At 64.4% G+C, this 16,179-nt stretch overlaps 1 protein-coding gene across 1 annotated transcript; it reads right to left on the minus strand.

Annotated features, from left to right (window-relative positions):
- Positions 1–88: 88 nt before the first annotated feature.
- On the minus strand, positions 89–16,167 carry CHLRE_12g540650v5 (uncharacterized protein). The gene is made up of 34 exons (XM_043068746.1): positions 15,829–16,167; positions 15,256–15,581; positions 14,870–14,951; positions 13,978–14,446; positions 13,641–13,756; positions 13,228–13,330; positions 12,929–12,966; positions 12,570–12,650; positions 12,317–12,390; positions 11,953–12,058; positions 11,442–11,641; positions 11,094–11,193; positions 10,759–10,875; positions 10,536–10,612; positions 10,216–10,332; positions 9,832–9,931; positions 9,456–9,516; positions 9,009–9,157; positions 8,565–8,688; positions 7,792–8,292; positions 7,356–7,585; positions 7,018–7,119; positions 6,447–6,581; positions 6,067–6,203; positions 5,541–5,720; positions 5,278–5,391; positions 4,696–4,921; positions 4,228–4,331; positions 3,944–4,025; positions 3,461–3,657; positions 2,978–3,125; positions 2,675–2,721; positions 2,245–2,364; positions 89–1,920 (listed from the first exon to the last, which is right to left on the minus strand). Exons 1-34 carry the CDS (start codon positions 15,847–15,849, stop codon positions 1,815–1,817), a joined length of 4,890 nt encoding a protein of 1,629 aa, XP_042919215.1. The 5' UTR covers positions 15,850–16,167; the 3' UTR covers positions 89–1,814.
- Positions 16,168–16,179: the final 12 nt, after the last annotated feature.

Genomic DNA, 16,179 nt, shown 5'->3' on the forward strand with positions numbered 1-16,179 from the left:
CCACCACCCAGACTGCAGGGCTGAGACGGCGGAGGTGGCCGTGCCAAGGCCAAAGCCCAAAGGGGACTAGGGCCCAAGGGGACTAGGCCTCTAGAAGCGTTTACAAATGCGCTGCCGGAGTGCGGCGCCTCGGGGCGCTGCAGTGCGTCGGCAAGCGCTGATAGCCCGCTCGACTCACTAACAAGGTAATACGGTGGTCGCAACAACCTCGCAAACAGACATACCCCAGCAGTAGAATAACCCGCCGGCCCGCAACGGCGGCGCTTCCTCCACACCGGACTGGCGGCGCCGCAAGCCACCCCTGCCTCAGCCGCAGCAGACGCCTGCAGACGCTAGGTTGTCGCCACGCCCCCGCTAAAGCAGGAAGCCTAGGAACAAATCAAGCCCCGCAGGACCGAAACAACGCACCCACTCGCCGATAGCAGTTTGCGACACTCCTTGCGTGCTAGTATGCTAGCCTCCAATAAACGGTCGCCACGAGCCGAGCCCCAGTTTCCTTCCCAAAATGATTCACCGCCCTACACACCACACCAAGAGTGAGAGCACCGAGCCATGAAGGACCGATACGAGCCCCAGCACCTCCGAAAAGCCGAATACCGAGCCGAAATCCAACCGTACCCGAAACTTGCGAAATCGAGGCAAGGTGATGGGAGCCGCCAACACTACGGTACATCGATCACGCACACGCGCTCCAGCCAACCACTTCGTGAGCTTCTAGTTCAGCAAGCTTCAGCAACAAGCAAGTCAGCAACAAGCACTAGAACCCAATAACCCTCACGCACACACGGAGGCGCCCCCGCTTCACACCGGCGGGGAGCTAAGCCTCCTCATACCCACTCTGCCGATCACTCCGCCTTTCAGCCGTGCCGAATGTTCCCTCTCGTGCACTGACCGTCACTCGGCCCGGCAATTGTAAAACACTGCTCCAGCCTGCTGCCCCCTTGATTGCTCGCTAATTTCCAACGTCTTCTTCGTCTCCAGTAGTGTGATCGCCGCTTTTCAATAGTCACCAGCCTGCACCTTCGATGACCGTCGCCAAGAACGAAAGCGCAAATTGCACCACGAGCAAGCAACTTTCCCTCTTGAAGAAACGAAAAAGCACATGATAAGTACTGCTACGGTGATGATGGACGGAAAGATAAGAAAGGCACGGCCGACCCCCTTGGTGTGTTTGTGCATCCGAAGGCTTCATGCAGTGTATGTGTGTATGTGCGTTCACGCAGCCACACACTCCAAAGCCGTAAGGGCGAAAGCAGTGCAGGCGACGCTGCGGCATACGTTCTTCGTAACACCGCGTCCGCTCATCACACCGACGACCTGAAATCCCCAGTACACAATAAGATCTCTCCCAACCTGCTCCCTGGACGCCACACGCCGCGGCAGCATCTACCCTCTGTATCGCCTGCGGCCCCCACACGCCGACACGCTCACACCCACACACGCCTTGCGTATGTACACGTCCATCGCCTCATCTTCCCCCGCAACCCCACCCCCGCCTCCGGTCGGGCTTGGTGGTTGAACCGGCTCGGCACCAACCTGGCGGAATATATGACTTTCACACCCTTTCTAATCAATCGCAATCCTTCCCCTTTCTGCTCCCTCGAAGCCAAACCGGCGACGCTAAGCAACGGCATTCCCAACCGTCTGGCAGGAGCAGCAGCAGAAGGAGCACGCCCCGCCGACGGCAACAAACTCCACTTGTAACAAATGCAAACATCTTGTTGGGCGCCTACGTCCCATTTCAAATGGCGCTCCGCAGCAGACCGCAAACGTGGCACACAGTAAATGCTCGCGGGTTTGTTTGTGAAGCAAATTTAGCGGACCTGGAAGTTGAGTTTGGAGAGGCCCAGGTAGGAGAGCGCGCGGAAGAAGGCGATGAAGCCAATCATGATGAGGACCAACCAGCCGCGCATGGAGTAGCTGTGGGGCGGTGGAGGCGGGGGTGGCGGGGGAGAGGGAAGCGGGACGGTAAGTTGGGGAGGCAGAGGGCGCGTAATGAAGGGGGGTTGCGAGGATAGCCAGTCAGTGGGCGACCCGGCGTGGGGACACATAAATACACACACCCGCAGTACCGCACAGTGTCGACCCTTTCTCTTTTCCAACACACACACACACACACACACACACACACACAGACACACAGACACACACACTTCTGTCCCCGCTGTAACACACACACACACACACACACACACACACACACACACACACGCACGCACGCACGCACGCATAGGCCCGACTCACTGGTAGTTGAAGGTCTGCTCCACGTACTGCGCCACGCTCATCCAGTTGCCCGCCGACACCTCGATGAACTCGTTGGTCACGTCGCCCAGCTGCGTGGTGATGCAGCCGTAGATGGAGTAGCTGCGTGTGTGTGGGGGGGGAGGAGGTGGTCGGGGAGCAGCGGCGTGTGTAGCATGGTGATGGATGGACGGTGTGTGTTTGGGCACTGTGTGTGTGTGTGTGTGTGTGTGTGTTGAGCGTGTGTGTTTGTGGAGCGTGTGTGGCAAGAGGATGGCGCGAACGGGGTGGGTGGTTGGGTGGGTGGGGGTACAGGCGGCTGCGGCAGAGCCGCAAATCACAAGACCACACCTTCCCGCTACACCTTGCATCCGCCACCATCGCCACCACGTGCACCGCTCAGCCCCCCCGCCTCCCGCCCCCCCCCGCTCACGTGGCCGGGTTGAAGTAGTAGGCCCACAGCCACCAGGGCTTGATGTCCTGTGGGGGCGTGTGTATGGGGGAGGGACGCGGATAGAGGTGGGCATGAGACGAGGGGTGTCAGGCATGTCCGGACCAGATCGGCGAGACGTTTGAAACACTTTCTGGGGCGCGTGACGGCACGTACCCGCACAGACACTCTCGCTCACACAAACACACACGCGCGCTTCAGTCCACCCATGCACAGCCCCCAAGTACCGCTTTTCCAACCATCTTTGCACCCGCCCCCCCGCCCCCGCCCCTCCCCGTCACGCACGTCGCGGTAGATGAGGAAGCCGCAGAAGAGGTTCCACAGCAGCACGAACAGGCTGGTGAGCGCGACGCAGGCGGGCATGTTGGGCGTGAGGTTCATGGCGCCCATACCCAGGTAGGTGAAGCACTGCAGGTTGAGCCAGATGAACAGCCTGTGTGTGGGGGGGGGGATTGCATTCATGATTAGTTAAGGAAGGGGTAGACGGGAGGGGGAGAGGGGGAAAGCGTGGGGGGCGGGGTTGGCGGGGGCAGAGATTCCTAGGTCAGCGCAATGGGAACAAGGGACAGCTCCACTCCTGTCCCTTTGCCAACCTCCTCCCCCCCTCCAACCCACCCAACGCCTGCAGTGCCCCCACCTACCACCCCTCAACAGTCAACACCTAACCCTGGGTTCTGGGTCTTGGGTTTTTCCTTAGAAACATATTTAACTACCCCTAACCCCACCCCTAAACATATCCCACACACATGCGCCCCACAATCCACCCACCAGAACCACATCGCCTTGGCGCTGTCGAACTCGAACTGCGTGGTGCTGTACACAATGCACACGTACACCACGCTCTGCACGAACAGGAAGGGCGCCTCCGCAAAGCCCTGCGCCGCCGCAAACACCAGGCTGCCGTACATGCCGCTGGAGCGCTCGCGGTAGAACACCGCGCGGTCCGAGGCCACCACCGGCATCACCTGAGGGGTGTGTATGTGTGTGGGGGGTTACATTCATGATTAATTAGGAAGTTGGGGGGGAGTGCGGGGAGGGGTTACGGTACATTCATGATTACAGACGCGAAGTTGCAGTCGGTGTAGGGATGGTGAGGAGGTGGGGTGGGTGGGTAGCCGCCCGTGCACGATGGAGTGATAACAAAGCGCAGGAGTTGCCCAGGGGCGAGGGGGCGGAAGAGCAAGGGGGGAGGGCATGGGCAGCGGCGTTGATAGGGTCCCGCTACGGCGGCGGCGGCTGCGGCGTACTCACGGTGAGGCAGTTGGTCATGGGCAGGAAGAGGCTGGTGGTGTAGAGGGCGCCCATAATGTCCAGCACACCCAGCAGCGTGGTCCTGGGGGGGCGGAGGATGTAGGCGGGGGTGCAGGTGGGTGTGTTGAGTGGCCTGGGTCGTGTCTTAGCTTGTTGTCGTGCGTGTCTCTGATTCGGCGCCGCCCGTGCCCCCCGATGTACTTTGAAGTTCCGGGATGGAGTACCCCTCCCTGCCCTCCACCTCCCTGCCCTCCACCTCCCTGCCGCCCTCCACCCGCCCCCACCTGTTGTCGCCGCGGCCCCAGTACAGGGTGCCCAGCGCCAGCCCCAGCGCAATGGTCACCAGCAGCCGCAGCAGGTTGTAGGCGGGCATGCGCCAGTAAGACATCTGACAGGAGGGGGGCGGGCGGGTGGCGGGGGGTAGAGGGTGGGGAGTGGGTGCATAGTTTTAGAGACGATAAAGTGGAGCACCGGGCACAGAGTCCACCACAGCACTGCCAGTCCAGGGGAGGGGAGCGGGTGATTTCCAAGGCGTGGGGCAAGGCTGGTGGGGTGGGCGCGACCGACCCCACTGAAAACAGAGGGTGCTGTGCTGCCGCTGCACCCCTTCACACGACCGGAACAGCGACTGCCGCCCACATCCCCACTCCACCCCGCCCGCCCCCGCAACCATCCCCACTTCTCCCCTCCCAACTCCAACCCAACCCCACTTCTCCCCCTCCCGCCCAGTCCCCCCACAACCCCCCGCTCACCAGGCCGCGGTGCGACAGCAGCACGAACTGGCGCCACACCGGCTGTGCGAAGCGCCGCTGCGCCTCCGCGGCCTCTGCCGCCGCAGCCGCCGCCAGGTCGCCGCCGTCGCCGCCGGTCTCGGCGTCGCCGCCGGCTCCGGCTCCGGCTCCGGCTCCGGCTGCAGCGCGCCCTGCCGGCGGGCTGCTGCCGCCGACCATGTAGGACTGCAGGCGCCGCTCGGCCTCACTGCGGGTGAGCACACGAGCGAGCGAGAACACGAGCGCAGTCAGCAGGGAAATACGAAGGAAATATTGGAACATGACCGACCATTCGATGCCACAGAGTACATAGTCTACAAGCGAGACGCTGACACGCGTGCAACAACGCTGCGAGCACCAAGCCCCCCTAACCACCCATCCCCCTAACACGCCCCGTATACGACCAGCCGATGTGCACCGCCCACGACCCTGCTGCCGCCCAGTCCACCTCAGCTCCCCATCCCCATCCCAGCAGCTGCCCCCTGCCCCCTGCGGCCTGTCTGGCTGGGTCTTGGTTTAGTGGGGTTTGCCCCCCCCCACACACACAACCAGCTCCACACTCACGCGGCCTCGGCGCTGGCCGCCCAGCGCTCCGCAAAGTCCATCCCCAGCTGCCGCTCCGCCGCGGGGCTGGTCACCTCCAGCATCCAGTCAGCCGGGTTCAGCAGCTGCTGGTAGCTGCGGGGGGAGGGGGGGAGGCCGTGCACATGGATGACTAGAGTCAGTGATTACTCGTTAGAGCACAAAGGAAAAGACACAGCACAAAGACGTAGTGTTTGGGGGTCTGTGTGTTCTGGCAGAGTTGGATTCCGCGCCCCCGCTCTCACCGCGGCACGCCCGGCACGCCCTCCAGGTAGGAGATCAGCCGCGCCTGCTGCCCGCCGCCGCCACCTCCAGGGCCGCCGCCCGCCGCCGGCACCACCGCCTGGCCGCCGACGGCCTTGCCGGGGCCGTAGCCCAGCGCGCCGTTGTAGATGATGCGGCCGCCGGGCTTGAGCAGCAGCAGCCTGCGTGTGTGAGCGAGCGGGAGATAAGAAAGGAGTGAGACAAAGGAGTGAGAGAAGGAGTAACGCGCATCATGCCGGCACGCCTCCCGCAAGTGCCCCCGCAACCACAAGGCCCCTACAAAAGCCCACTGAGCCCCTTACACCAAGCCCCCGCGGGCCCACAACGCGGCAGGCCTGCATCGTCTCCCACCTCCACACCGGCCCGTCCCCGCCCCCGCCGCCGCCCCCGCTGCCACCGCGCCGCGGTTCCAGACTTGCTCGTGTTTCGTTGCAACATGCCAACCCCCCTCCGCCCCTGCCCCCCTGCCCTCACTGCCCCTGCCCCCCCACTGGCCCCTTCACTCACTCGTCGAAGAAGTCCATGATCTCGCGGTTGGGCTGGTGGATGGTGCACACCACGGTGCGCCCGGTGGCGGCGGTGTTGCGCACGGCGCGCATCACCATGCCGGCGGCGCGCGCGTCCAGACCCGTGGTGGGCTCGTCCTGTGCGGGTGGGTATGTGTGTGTGTGGGTGTGGGGAAGTTGTAAGTACCAGCCCAATCCAAACCAATCCAAGCGACCCTGCCCCCGCTACAGGCGCCCAAAACAGCACGCACCCACCCCACCCACGTCCGACCCCAATCCCCGCCCCCAACTACACTCAGCCTCTGCCCCCCTCCACACACACACATACACATGCCCTCGCATCACCCCTCCCGCCCTCACATCCCTCCCTCCCCCCCGCACCAGGAACACGATGGAGGGGTTGGCCACCAGCTCGCACGCAATGGTCAGCCGCTTGCGCGCCTCGGTACTCAGGCCGCCGCCGCCGCCGCCGCCGTAGCCCACCGTGTGCTGCGCCAGAGGCCCCAGCTCCACCACCTGGGGGCAGGAGGAGGAGGGGGAGGGGAAGGGAGGGGAGGGTGAGGGGAGGGGAGGGGAAGAGAGGGGAGGGGTTGCAGGGATGTTTGGAAAAGCGGTACAGGATGCACTGAAGACTGCAGACGAAGTCGTTACCACATGAGCGGCCGTGGGGTGGGGCCGGCGCGCAGTTGAGGGGAGCGGAGGTTGCACCAGTACGGTACGGTCCGGATGCTGTAGCCACCCGGCTCACACTGTCAGGCCCCCCGCAACTTCAGTCAGCTGCATCCCAGCACTGCCCCATCACATGCCACAAACCCCCTCCCACCGGGCACCACCCCATGTCTTCCCTCCACCCTTGCCTAGCCGCCCCCACTCCCCCCCCTTTAAACTGGTATTTATAACCACCCTTCAATCCTCAACCCCCTCCCCACCCCTCCTCCTCCCCTCCACCCACCTGCATGACCTCCTCCACATAGGCCCGGATGGCGGCGCCCGCCAGCACCCCGGGCGGCACACGCAGCCGCGCACTGAACAGCAGCGCCTCAAGCACCGTGGCCTGTGTGTGTGTGTGGCGGTGTGTGTGTGTGTGTGTGTGTGTGTGTGTGTGTGTGTGTGGCGGTGGGTGGGGGCAGCAGTTGCATGCGTGACCATTTAAAGAAGTGGTAGATCGGAGGCACTCGTGGCGTTGTGGTGAAGGGGTACTGGGTCGGTTTGAGTGGTGGAAGAAAGATGGGTGGGGGGAGGGGGCTCCAGGTGCGGTTTCCGGCGTTTCAAACACCCACACGCACGCACCTGGGGGTTGTGCGCGTCGAACTGCTCCACGTATCCCATCTGGCGCGCAAAGGTGCCCATGTGCTTGGGCGCGCCGTTCACCACCTGCCGCCCCTCTGCGCGGCCGCCGGTCTTGCGACCCGCCAGCACGTCCATCAGAGTGGTCTTGCCCGCGCCGCTGGCGCCCATCAGCGACGTCAGCACGCCCGGCAGGAACACGCCGCTCACGCCATTGAGCAGCTGCAGCTCGCCTGTGCGCGCGTTTGAGTATATTTTGTAAGTTGTGTGTTTGCGGTGTTGGGAACACTGTGTAAAACGGATTCCTGCCAGGCTGCGTGTCAGGCTACACAAAACTGTGCATGTAATTATTTGGTCAAAATTCCAAAACCTGGTCCCCACGCCCCAAGCCCCCGCAACTCCCACACAACGCGCCCCTGCTGCTGCTGCTGCTGCTCACCGGTGCCCTTGGGGTTTGGAACGAAGTAGTTGACGCCCTCAAAGGCAAACACCACCGGCCGAAACGACAGGTTGGTGCCGCCGCCGCTGTGCGCCGTCACAGCAACAGCGCCGCCCTTGCCGTCGACAGCGCCAGCGCCACTGCCGCTGCCGCTGCTGCGCTTGGTACCGACGTGCATTACCACCTCGCCGGCGGCGGCGGCAATGGCGGCGGAGCCGCTGGTGGGCGGGCTGCCGGCGCCGCCGCTGTGAGCCGAGCTGCCTGAGGCAGGGGAGGCGGCGGCGGCGGCGGCGACGGCGGGGGAGAGCTCGATGGCGGGCACGGCGGCGGGGGCGGGGCCGGTGGCGGCGGGCTCGGGGGCCAGAGCCGCGGTGGTGTGAGTGTGGTTGCTGGAGAGGCCGGTGGCGGTGCGGGGCAGGGCGGAGGTGTCCAGGCGCAGCAGGTGGGGCGGAGTCACCAGCTCGTCCTCCTCGCCGGGGGGAGGCCGATAGCCGGAGGGGGCTGCGGGGCGGGGGACACACATGGGTGGAAGCGGTACAGAGTGCACTAAGTAAGAGGTGAGGGGAGTTGTGTAGTTGGGCGGCGGGGCAGGCAGCTGTGTGTACCATGCCCAGTATGTGGGGTGCACATGGGTTGCTTTGCATCGCCCTCCTTTCTCAGCCCCCTCCCTCCGTCTCCCTCCCCCTTCTCCTTCCCCCCCTCCAACACGACCCCCTAAACACACGCCACTCCCTCCACCTCCACCTCCCACCCCCACACTCTGATACACTCACGCGGCATGTAGGTGAGCGCCAGGATCTGCAGCGCCAGCAGCAGCAGGCTCTCGCCCACCACCGCGCCCAGGCCCGCCCACACCCACTTCCAGCTGGTGTAGAAGCCGCGAGACAGCAGCGCGTACTGGGGGGGGAGCAGGAGGGGTGGTAGGGTGGGTGCGTTGAAGCGGGGTTTCTTTAGCTTTTTGATTTTGTGCAGGCACGCAGGCAGGCAGGTGGAGGTAGGGGGCCTTGGGTGTACCAGAGGTAATCTGGTCTTCCGCTGTGCCTGTATGAGCTCAGTGCTGCAAATGCCTCGTCCCTCCCTCCCAGTCCTGCCTCCTCCCTCCAGTCCCCACCCCCGCTACACTTGTCTGTACCAATCCTTGCAACCCCCAGTCCTCCCCACAGTCCTCCCCACAGTCCCCCCCCAGTCCTCCCCCGCCCTCCCCCCCCAGTCCTCACCTCGCCCATGCTCATGTCCGGCTGGTCGTACTCGGCTGCCGAGGTGGAGCCCCAGTGCGGCGCCGTCAGCTCCGACACAGCCATGGCGCGCAGCACCCAGGCCATGGGGTTGATCCAGTAGAACCAGATCCACCAGCCGGGGATGGAGGCTGCGGGCGCGGGGAAAGAAGGGGGGGGTCACATTCATGAGTAGTTGTGGAAGGGGGGAGGCGTGTGCACAAGCTCAAGAGTTTTGAAAGGGACGGAGGAGGTGTGAGTGCGTTTACATGTATTACTGATCGTCAAGTGCAGTTGCTGGCGCAGTGGCGCTCGTGGTTACTCAGGGCGCACATTGAGGCGAAGTCGAGCACCATGTGTGGATTGGGATCTTTTGGAAGGGGTTTATGCTGCCGGCCGCCGCTGCTACCACTACCACTGCTGCTACGGCTTACTGCCGGGGCCACTCACTGCGCGCGATGGGGAATCCGCTGGCCAGCACCGACAGCATCAGCATGACCGCACCCAGGCCCTGAGGGACGTGTGGTGGTGGTGGGGGTGGTGGTGGGGGCAAGGAGCCGGGTGGGGTGGGTTGGGGGGCGTGAGTGCGTGTGCCTTGGGAGTGTGAGCGTGTGTGTGCGCATGTGAGGGGCGTTACGAGCACGCACATCCACACGACCCCACACAAACAAACACACATGCACGTTCTGTTTCCCTCTTCAACACACACACACACATACACACACACACACACACACACACACACAGACACACAGCAACACACACGCACAGCAACACACACACATAGACACACACACACACACACACAGAGCCATACACACCGCACCTGCGAGATGACCTCGTTGCGGGTGATGGCCCCCAGCAGCTGGAAGATGGTGACCGAGTAGAAGCCGCCCGCCACCAGGCAGGCAAAGTAGACGAAGAAGCTGGGGGGAGGGCGGTGGGGGTTGGGGGAGAGGGTGGGGTAGAGGGTGACGAGGCTGAGATGGAGGGACGACACACCGAGCAACACAAAGACAGGATTCGCCCCATACGGCACACCACGGCATGCCCCACTGCCAACATCATCAGTCCCGGCCCGCCTCCAGTCCGCACCACTCGGGACTCACTCCCCATCTAAACCTCGCTCCTATTCATAAAACAGCCCCCGTTGGCGCCTCTCCTCTCCTCTCCCCTGCCCTCCCCTTCCCTCCTCTGCCCTGCTCCTCACCGGCCTGCGTCCATGGCGAACCCGGCGCTGAAGTACACCATGACCGCCCACACGGCGCTCTGCAGCACCAGCTCAGGCAGCCGCATGGCGCAGCAGCCCACCGCGTAGGCCACAGGGCTGCGGGCGGGCAGGGGTTACATTCATGATTAGTTGAGGAAGTGGTAGACGGTAGACAATCTTGAGGAACGGGTTCCAGGCATGGCTTGTTGGAAGACGGCACGTCCCGACGTGCTAACACGTCCCGACACGCCACACCCGTCCGACCAACAGCCCTGCCACACGGCACCCCTCCCAACCCCCCACGTGGCCCCTTCCCCCACCTGTAGAAGCGGTGGTCGCGCTGCTTGTAGAACACGTGCAGGCGCTGGCAGTAGATGGGCGCGAAGTTGAAACCGCCCTGTACGAGTAAGAGAAACGGTTACGTGTGAAAAACGCCTGCATGGCGCATTGGCACCACGCCCTCCCCCTCTTCCACCTCCCTCCCCCCACCCCTACACACTGCACAAACCGCCCCACCATACTGAACACCCCCCTCAACCTCACCATGAAAATGGTCATGAGCGAGAAGAACATGACGCTGAGGAAGAGGTTGGCGTCCGGGAAGGAGCTGGTGCTGAGCTGGATGAAGGTGGTGGACACCAGGAAGGCGGTGAAGGCGATCTGGGAGGGGTGGGGGGGGAGGAGCGGGGAGGAGGAGGAGAGGGGGTCACATTCATGATCAGCTAAATAAATGGTAGGTGAAAGGCACAGCCGACAACCACAGCGCGCGCGTATAATCCAGTACTCCCTCGCCCTCAGAAGCCTCACTCGCACCCTCACCCACCCACCCAGCCGCCCACACACACTCCCGCCCTCGCTCGCTGGCTCGCGCCCCCCACCTGCACGGCTCCCGCGATGAAGAACACCTTGTTGCGTGTGAACAGCAGGAACTCGCGCCGCAGCACCGCGCCCCACATGGCCAGCAGGCTCAGCTCGTACCTGGCCGGGTGCAAGATGGTGGGCGGGTGGAACGTGGTGAGTGGCGGGTGATGAAGAAGACCCCCCACCCCAGTCCACTCCACCTCAACCCCCCCCCACTACCACTGTCGTAACTAACCATGCTTGCAACCCCCCGCTCTCCTCCTCGCTCTATTGCATTGGGTTCGGTTTAGGCTGGGCTACAATCTACAAAACCCCCGCACCCCCTTCACTTCTTGAATAATCATGAATGTAACACCCGCCCCCACCTGTCCTTGTGCAGCACCATGTGCTGCAGCTGGTGCGAGGCCGGCGCCGCCGCCAGCGCCCCCGCCAGCCTCTCGCCCGCCCAGCAGCGGTCAAACTCCTGCCTCAGCCGCCGCGGCGACAGCCACTTGTGGCCGCAGGTGGCGGCCAGGCCGTCGGGCACCCAGTAGCGGCGCTGGTAGGCGGGCGTGGCGGTCACCTCCTGCGGGTGGGGGGGCGGGGCGGGGCGGGGCAGGGTGAGCAGAGGGTAAGGCAGCGGGGACAGGGAGCAGCAGAGGGTAACGGTAGCGGGCTAAGCAGCAGGCGGATGTGAGGCGTTGCGTGCGGGTCATGGGACGAGGGGGGGATTCGGGATGGGAAGGGGATCGCGTAGTTCTTGCGTTCTTGCGAGGGGACTTGCATTCAGGTCAGCGCGCGCACGCTCACACAACCGCCCATGCACGACAAGACTGATGGCATCGCACTGCGTTAGCTAGTGCCGCGCACGCGCACGCACGCACGCACACGGCGCACCTGCAGGAAGTCTGCGTCTGTCTTGGTGGGCGGCGGCGCCAGGCCCAGGCGGCTGAAGAAGGGCATGACGTCCTCGCGAGGGCCCAGGAACACCAGCTGGCCGCCACTGCGGGGAGGTGGGATGTGTGGAGAGGTGTGGGATTGCACTCATGATTGATTCAGACAAAATATATGGGGAGGGGGAGACGCCCAGCTCCCGCCCGCCACTCGTGCGCAGCAACCCATGCCGTAACCACTGACTTCCACACAGCCAAACCCAACACACACACACACACACACACACACACACACACACACACACACACACACACACACACACACACACACGCACACACACACACACAGACGCGCCCTAGCCCCCCACCTGATCAGCATGACGTCGTCAAAGCACTCGAACACCTCGGGGCTGGGCTGCAGCAGCGACACCACCATGGTGGCCTGTGGGCGTGGGCGTGTGTGGGGGGAAGAGGAGGGGTTACATTTATTCACTTCATTTATTCACTTAGTGAACGCGTAGCCAGGAACAGTAGTGCAGCAACCCCGGCGCCGCCGCCACAAACCCCCAAACCCCCAACCACACCAACACAGCCCCCACGCCCCGCGCCCGCACCACCCACGTTGACGTATTTGCAGATGTTGCGCAGGCTGCGTGTAATGGCCAGCGCCGAGCTGGAGTCCAGACCGTTGGTGATCTCGTCCTGTGGGGTTAGGGGGGGGCGTGTGTGTATGTGTGTTTGCAGGGCTTGTGAGGTTGTGGGCCAGGGGTTCGGGGTCGGGGGTTTGGTGCGCCGGGCGCTTGCGGCGGTCGGCATGCCGCATGATCACACATGCCGGCCTCTTCCTCCACATCGCCGTGTCCCGCTTGTCTTGCACCCCAGGGTGTCGACCGTCCCCCCTGTGCGCCTCCAACACACGTGCACGCCCGCACACGCCCGCATACTGCAAGGCCGCATGCCCGCACGCGCCCCGCACGCACCAGCATCATGACGTTGGCAAAGCCCACAGCCATCTCGCCTGTGTGTGTGTGTGGTGGTGGTGGTGTGAGTGTGGGGGTGGGGGGGAGGGTTGTTGCGTGGGGGACACGGTCATGGCGGCACCATCCCCACCACACAACCCCGATCCCGGGCCTACCCCCACCTCCCACCGCTTCCCTCCTCGTTGGGCTCGGGCAGCTGAACCCACTGTTGCGCCCACCCGCCTCTCGCCCCCTCCTCCTCCTCCCACCCCCGCCGCCTCCCACCCCCGCCGCCTCCCATCCCCGCCGCCGGCTCCCACCTGCCGTGACGCGGCGCTTCTGTCCGCCGCTGATGCCCTTGAGCAGCTCATTGCCCACCACCGTGTTCATCACGTGGTCGATACCCAGCAGCCGGGCAAACAGCTGAGAGGAGGGGCGGGAGGGGAGGGAGGAGGGAGGGGCGTGGGGGAGGGGAGCGAGGAGGGAGGGGCGTGGGGGAGGAAAGGGGAGGGGGTGTCAGCACGTGTCACAGGGCGTCGCTTCCCTCGGCTACCCGACCCAGACCTGACCCCCTCCCCGCTGCAACCTCCCGGCTTCACCCTCCACCCTACACGGCCCCACCCGCCCCTTCGGGTTGGGGGTCGCAGAGGCTCATGTGACTGCCCCGCTCCATACACACACACGCCGCCCCCATCTCCCCCCCCCAAAACCCCACCCCTCGTCCCCCCCTCACCTCCACGAACAGGCTGTGGCCGTGCGGGCCGTACGCCGCCTGCCACAGGTCGTCCAGCTCGGGGTCGGCGGCGATGCCGGCAGCCGCCTCGCGCTCCAGAAGCAGCGAGTGCAGCTCTGGGATGGGGGGATGGTGATAGAGGGGATGCGTGTGTCAGTGCTTGTGTGTATGCGTGTCCTAGTGTGCTTGAATGGATTGCAGGCACAGGGCTGTGACACGCAGAGAGGTGTGCCACACCCAACAGGGGCTCAGCGACGGGCCGTCGCTCCCCCCCCCGCCCCCCAGGCACCTCCCCCCGCCCCCAGGTCCCCCCCACCTCCCGCCCGCGCCCGCTCACCCTGGTTCAGCCCCGGCCCCAGGCACTCCGCCGCGAACATCAGCGTCTCCTCCACCGTCATTTCGCCGATGTGCGTGTCCGCCTGGCTCACATAGCTGCTGCTGCGCCCCACCTCAAAGTCCCGACCCGGCACCAGGCCGTTGTACACCAGGCCGCCGCGCACACGCAGCCCGCCCGTCACACGCTCCGACGGCCCGCACGGCCCCTCCTTGCCCGCGGCTCCGCCGCCGGTGCCGTTGCTGCCGGCGGCGGGCGTGGGCGGCAGCGCCAGTCCTGCCAGCACCTTGAGCAGCGTGGTCTTGCCGGCGCCGGGAGGGCCCAGCAGCAGGCACAGGCGCCCGGGGGCGAGCACGCCGCTGCCTGCGTCCAGCACCGTGCGGCGGGAGGGGCCGTCGCCGTCGCCGTCGGCGCGCTTGCGCGGCAGCAGGCCGCCGAGGCCGGACAGCAGGGCGGAGAAGATGTTGTGCGCCTGCAGGGTGTGGGGGTGGGGTGGGGTGTGGGTGAGGGCGTGGGGTGGCGGGGTGGTGTGAGGGGATGTGGGTTGCGGCGTGTCGTGACATGCAGGGTGAGAGAGGGGACAAGGAGGCTTTCAGGCACTGTGTGTCGGGGGCAGGACCCCGGCGACGCACACCCGTGTGCCTGCCGTAGTGCCACACTCGACCTCCCTGCCACCCTTGCCTCGCTCACTGACGCCTCATACACCTCCTCCCCTCCCCTCCTCCTCTGCCCCTTCCCACCTTTCCCCCTTGTCCTACGTTTTTGTATTTCTGAATTCTTACTGGGAATCGTAAAGACAACCCCTCTCTCCCCCCTTCCCCCTTACACCCACACCCCAACCTGGACCCCCCCCCCCCACACACACACACACACACACCCGCCGCCCCGCTCCCACCTTGGCGGCCCGCGGCGGCACGTCCACCGCCACCTGCAGGTCCTGCCAGCGCACCTCCACGCCCGGAAACGTCAGGCCGGCCCTGCGATGACACGCACATGAATGGGCAGGTGAGCAAGAGCACACACATGTGCGCGGCTGCTGCGCTAACTAACTGCCCGACTACCCTTCTCCCACCTACCTACCTAGGCACCCAACTAACTACCCTCAATGCTTGCCACCCGATTTGAGACCCCGCACGCACATAGGGCCTGTCCGGCGCCCCACGCAACATGGCAGACTAACCACCGTGCCCCTTTCTGCACGCGCACACGCGCACACCGCCCCTTGACGGGCACAAGCCCCAAAAGCAGTATCTACAGGTGCAGTAAACTACTATGGCGCACCTCTGCAGTCGCTCCGACAGGCGCTGCAGGAATGCCAGGGGCTGGCCCTGGCCCAGGCTGGGGCTTTCCTCGGTGTTCGCAGGGGCCGGGTTCGTGCCGTCCGCGCCCCCCGTAGGGCTGGCGACCTCCTCCCGGCCTGTTGTTGAGGAGACGCCATCGTTCGCGAGCACGCGGTTGAGCACCGCGAGCGTGTCACTGCGAGTCAGGAACTTGCTGGCCGTGGAATGGCCACGCCGGCTGCGGCTGCGCGGTTTCGATGCCGCGTTTGGTGGCGAGCTAGTGCTGGGGACCGCGCCCGTGCCAGTCTGGGCGCCCGCCTCAACGTCCTGCATTTATTTTGTGCGGACAAGTAGCGGTGAATGCTTGCACTCCAACCGACCGCTTTGAATAACAGGTGGTCAAGGCCAAACGCGATGACACCTAGTTGACGCGTGGCCAACCATTGCCCTCTAGCCGCGGTGCTATCTGCTCAAAGTATCCCCTCGAATCGGTCGCGGCGGCAAGGGCCTGAAGAACGAGACAATCGCGAACAGTCGGCCTAGAAGAACCTTCAGAGTTTTTTCTCGGGCGCACCTTTGAAACATCGCTTGTCATTGTGCTCCAGGCTGAATTCAGCTCGGCACAACCAACATGCTCGTGGCGGTAAACGGCGAGCGCAGCGACAGAGTGTTGTTGGCGCGGTCAAGGCAACAAACAAGCCACGCGTACAGCGCTCTGTGCTCTGCCGTCAGGTTTAAACAACGCCACCCTGACAGCCTACTGCTGTAGCGAGTCGGGATACAGCCTGCACGATATGCAGACAATCGAGCTGTGCATCAGGCACCAAGCATTAGCAAACTGAAATGCGAACTTTGTAATGGCGCCGTGCGCGCTTTGTCTGACAAGCACAAGAATTACAGTCTTTATAACAACTGCAATCAGCTG

The sequence above is a fragment of the Chlamydomonas reinhardtii genome, chromosome 12 (assembly GCF_000002595.2).
Source record: "Chlamydomonas reinhardtii strain CC-503 cw92 mt+ chromosome 12, whole genome shotgun sequence".
Lineage (NCBI taxonomy): Eukaryota > Viridiplantae > Chlorophyta > Chlorophyceae > Chlamydomonadales > Chlamydomonadaceae > Chlamydomonas > Chlamydomonas reinhardtii.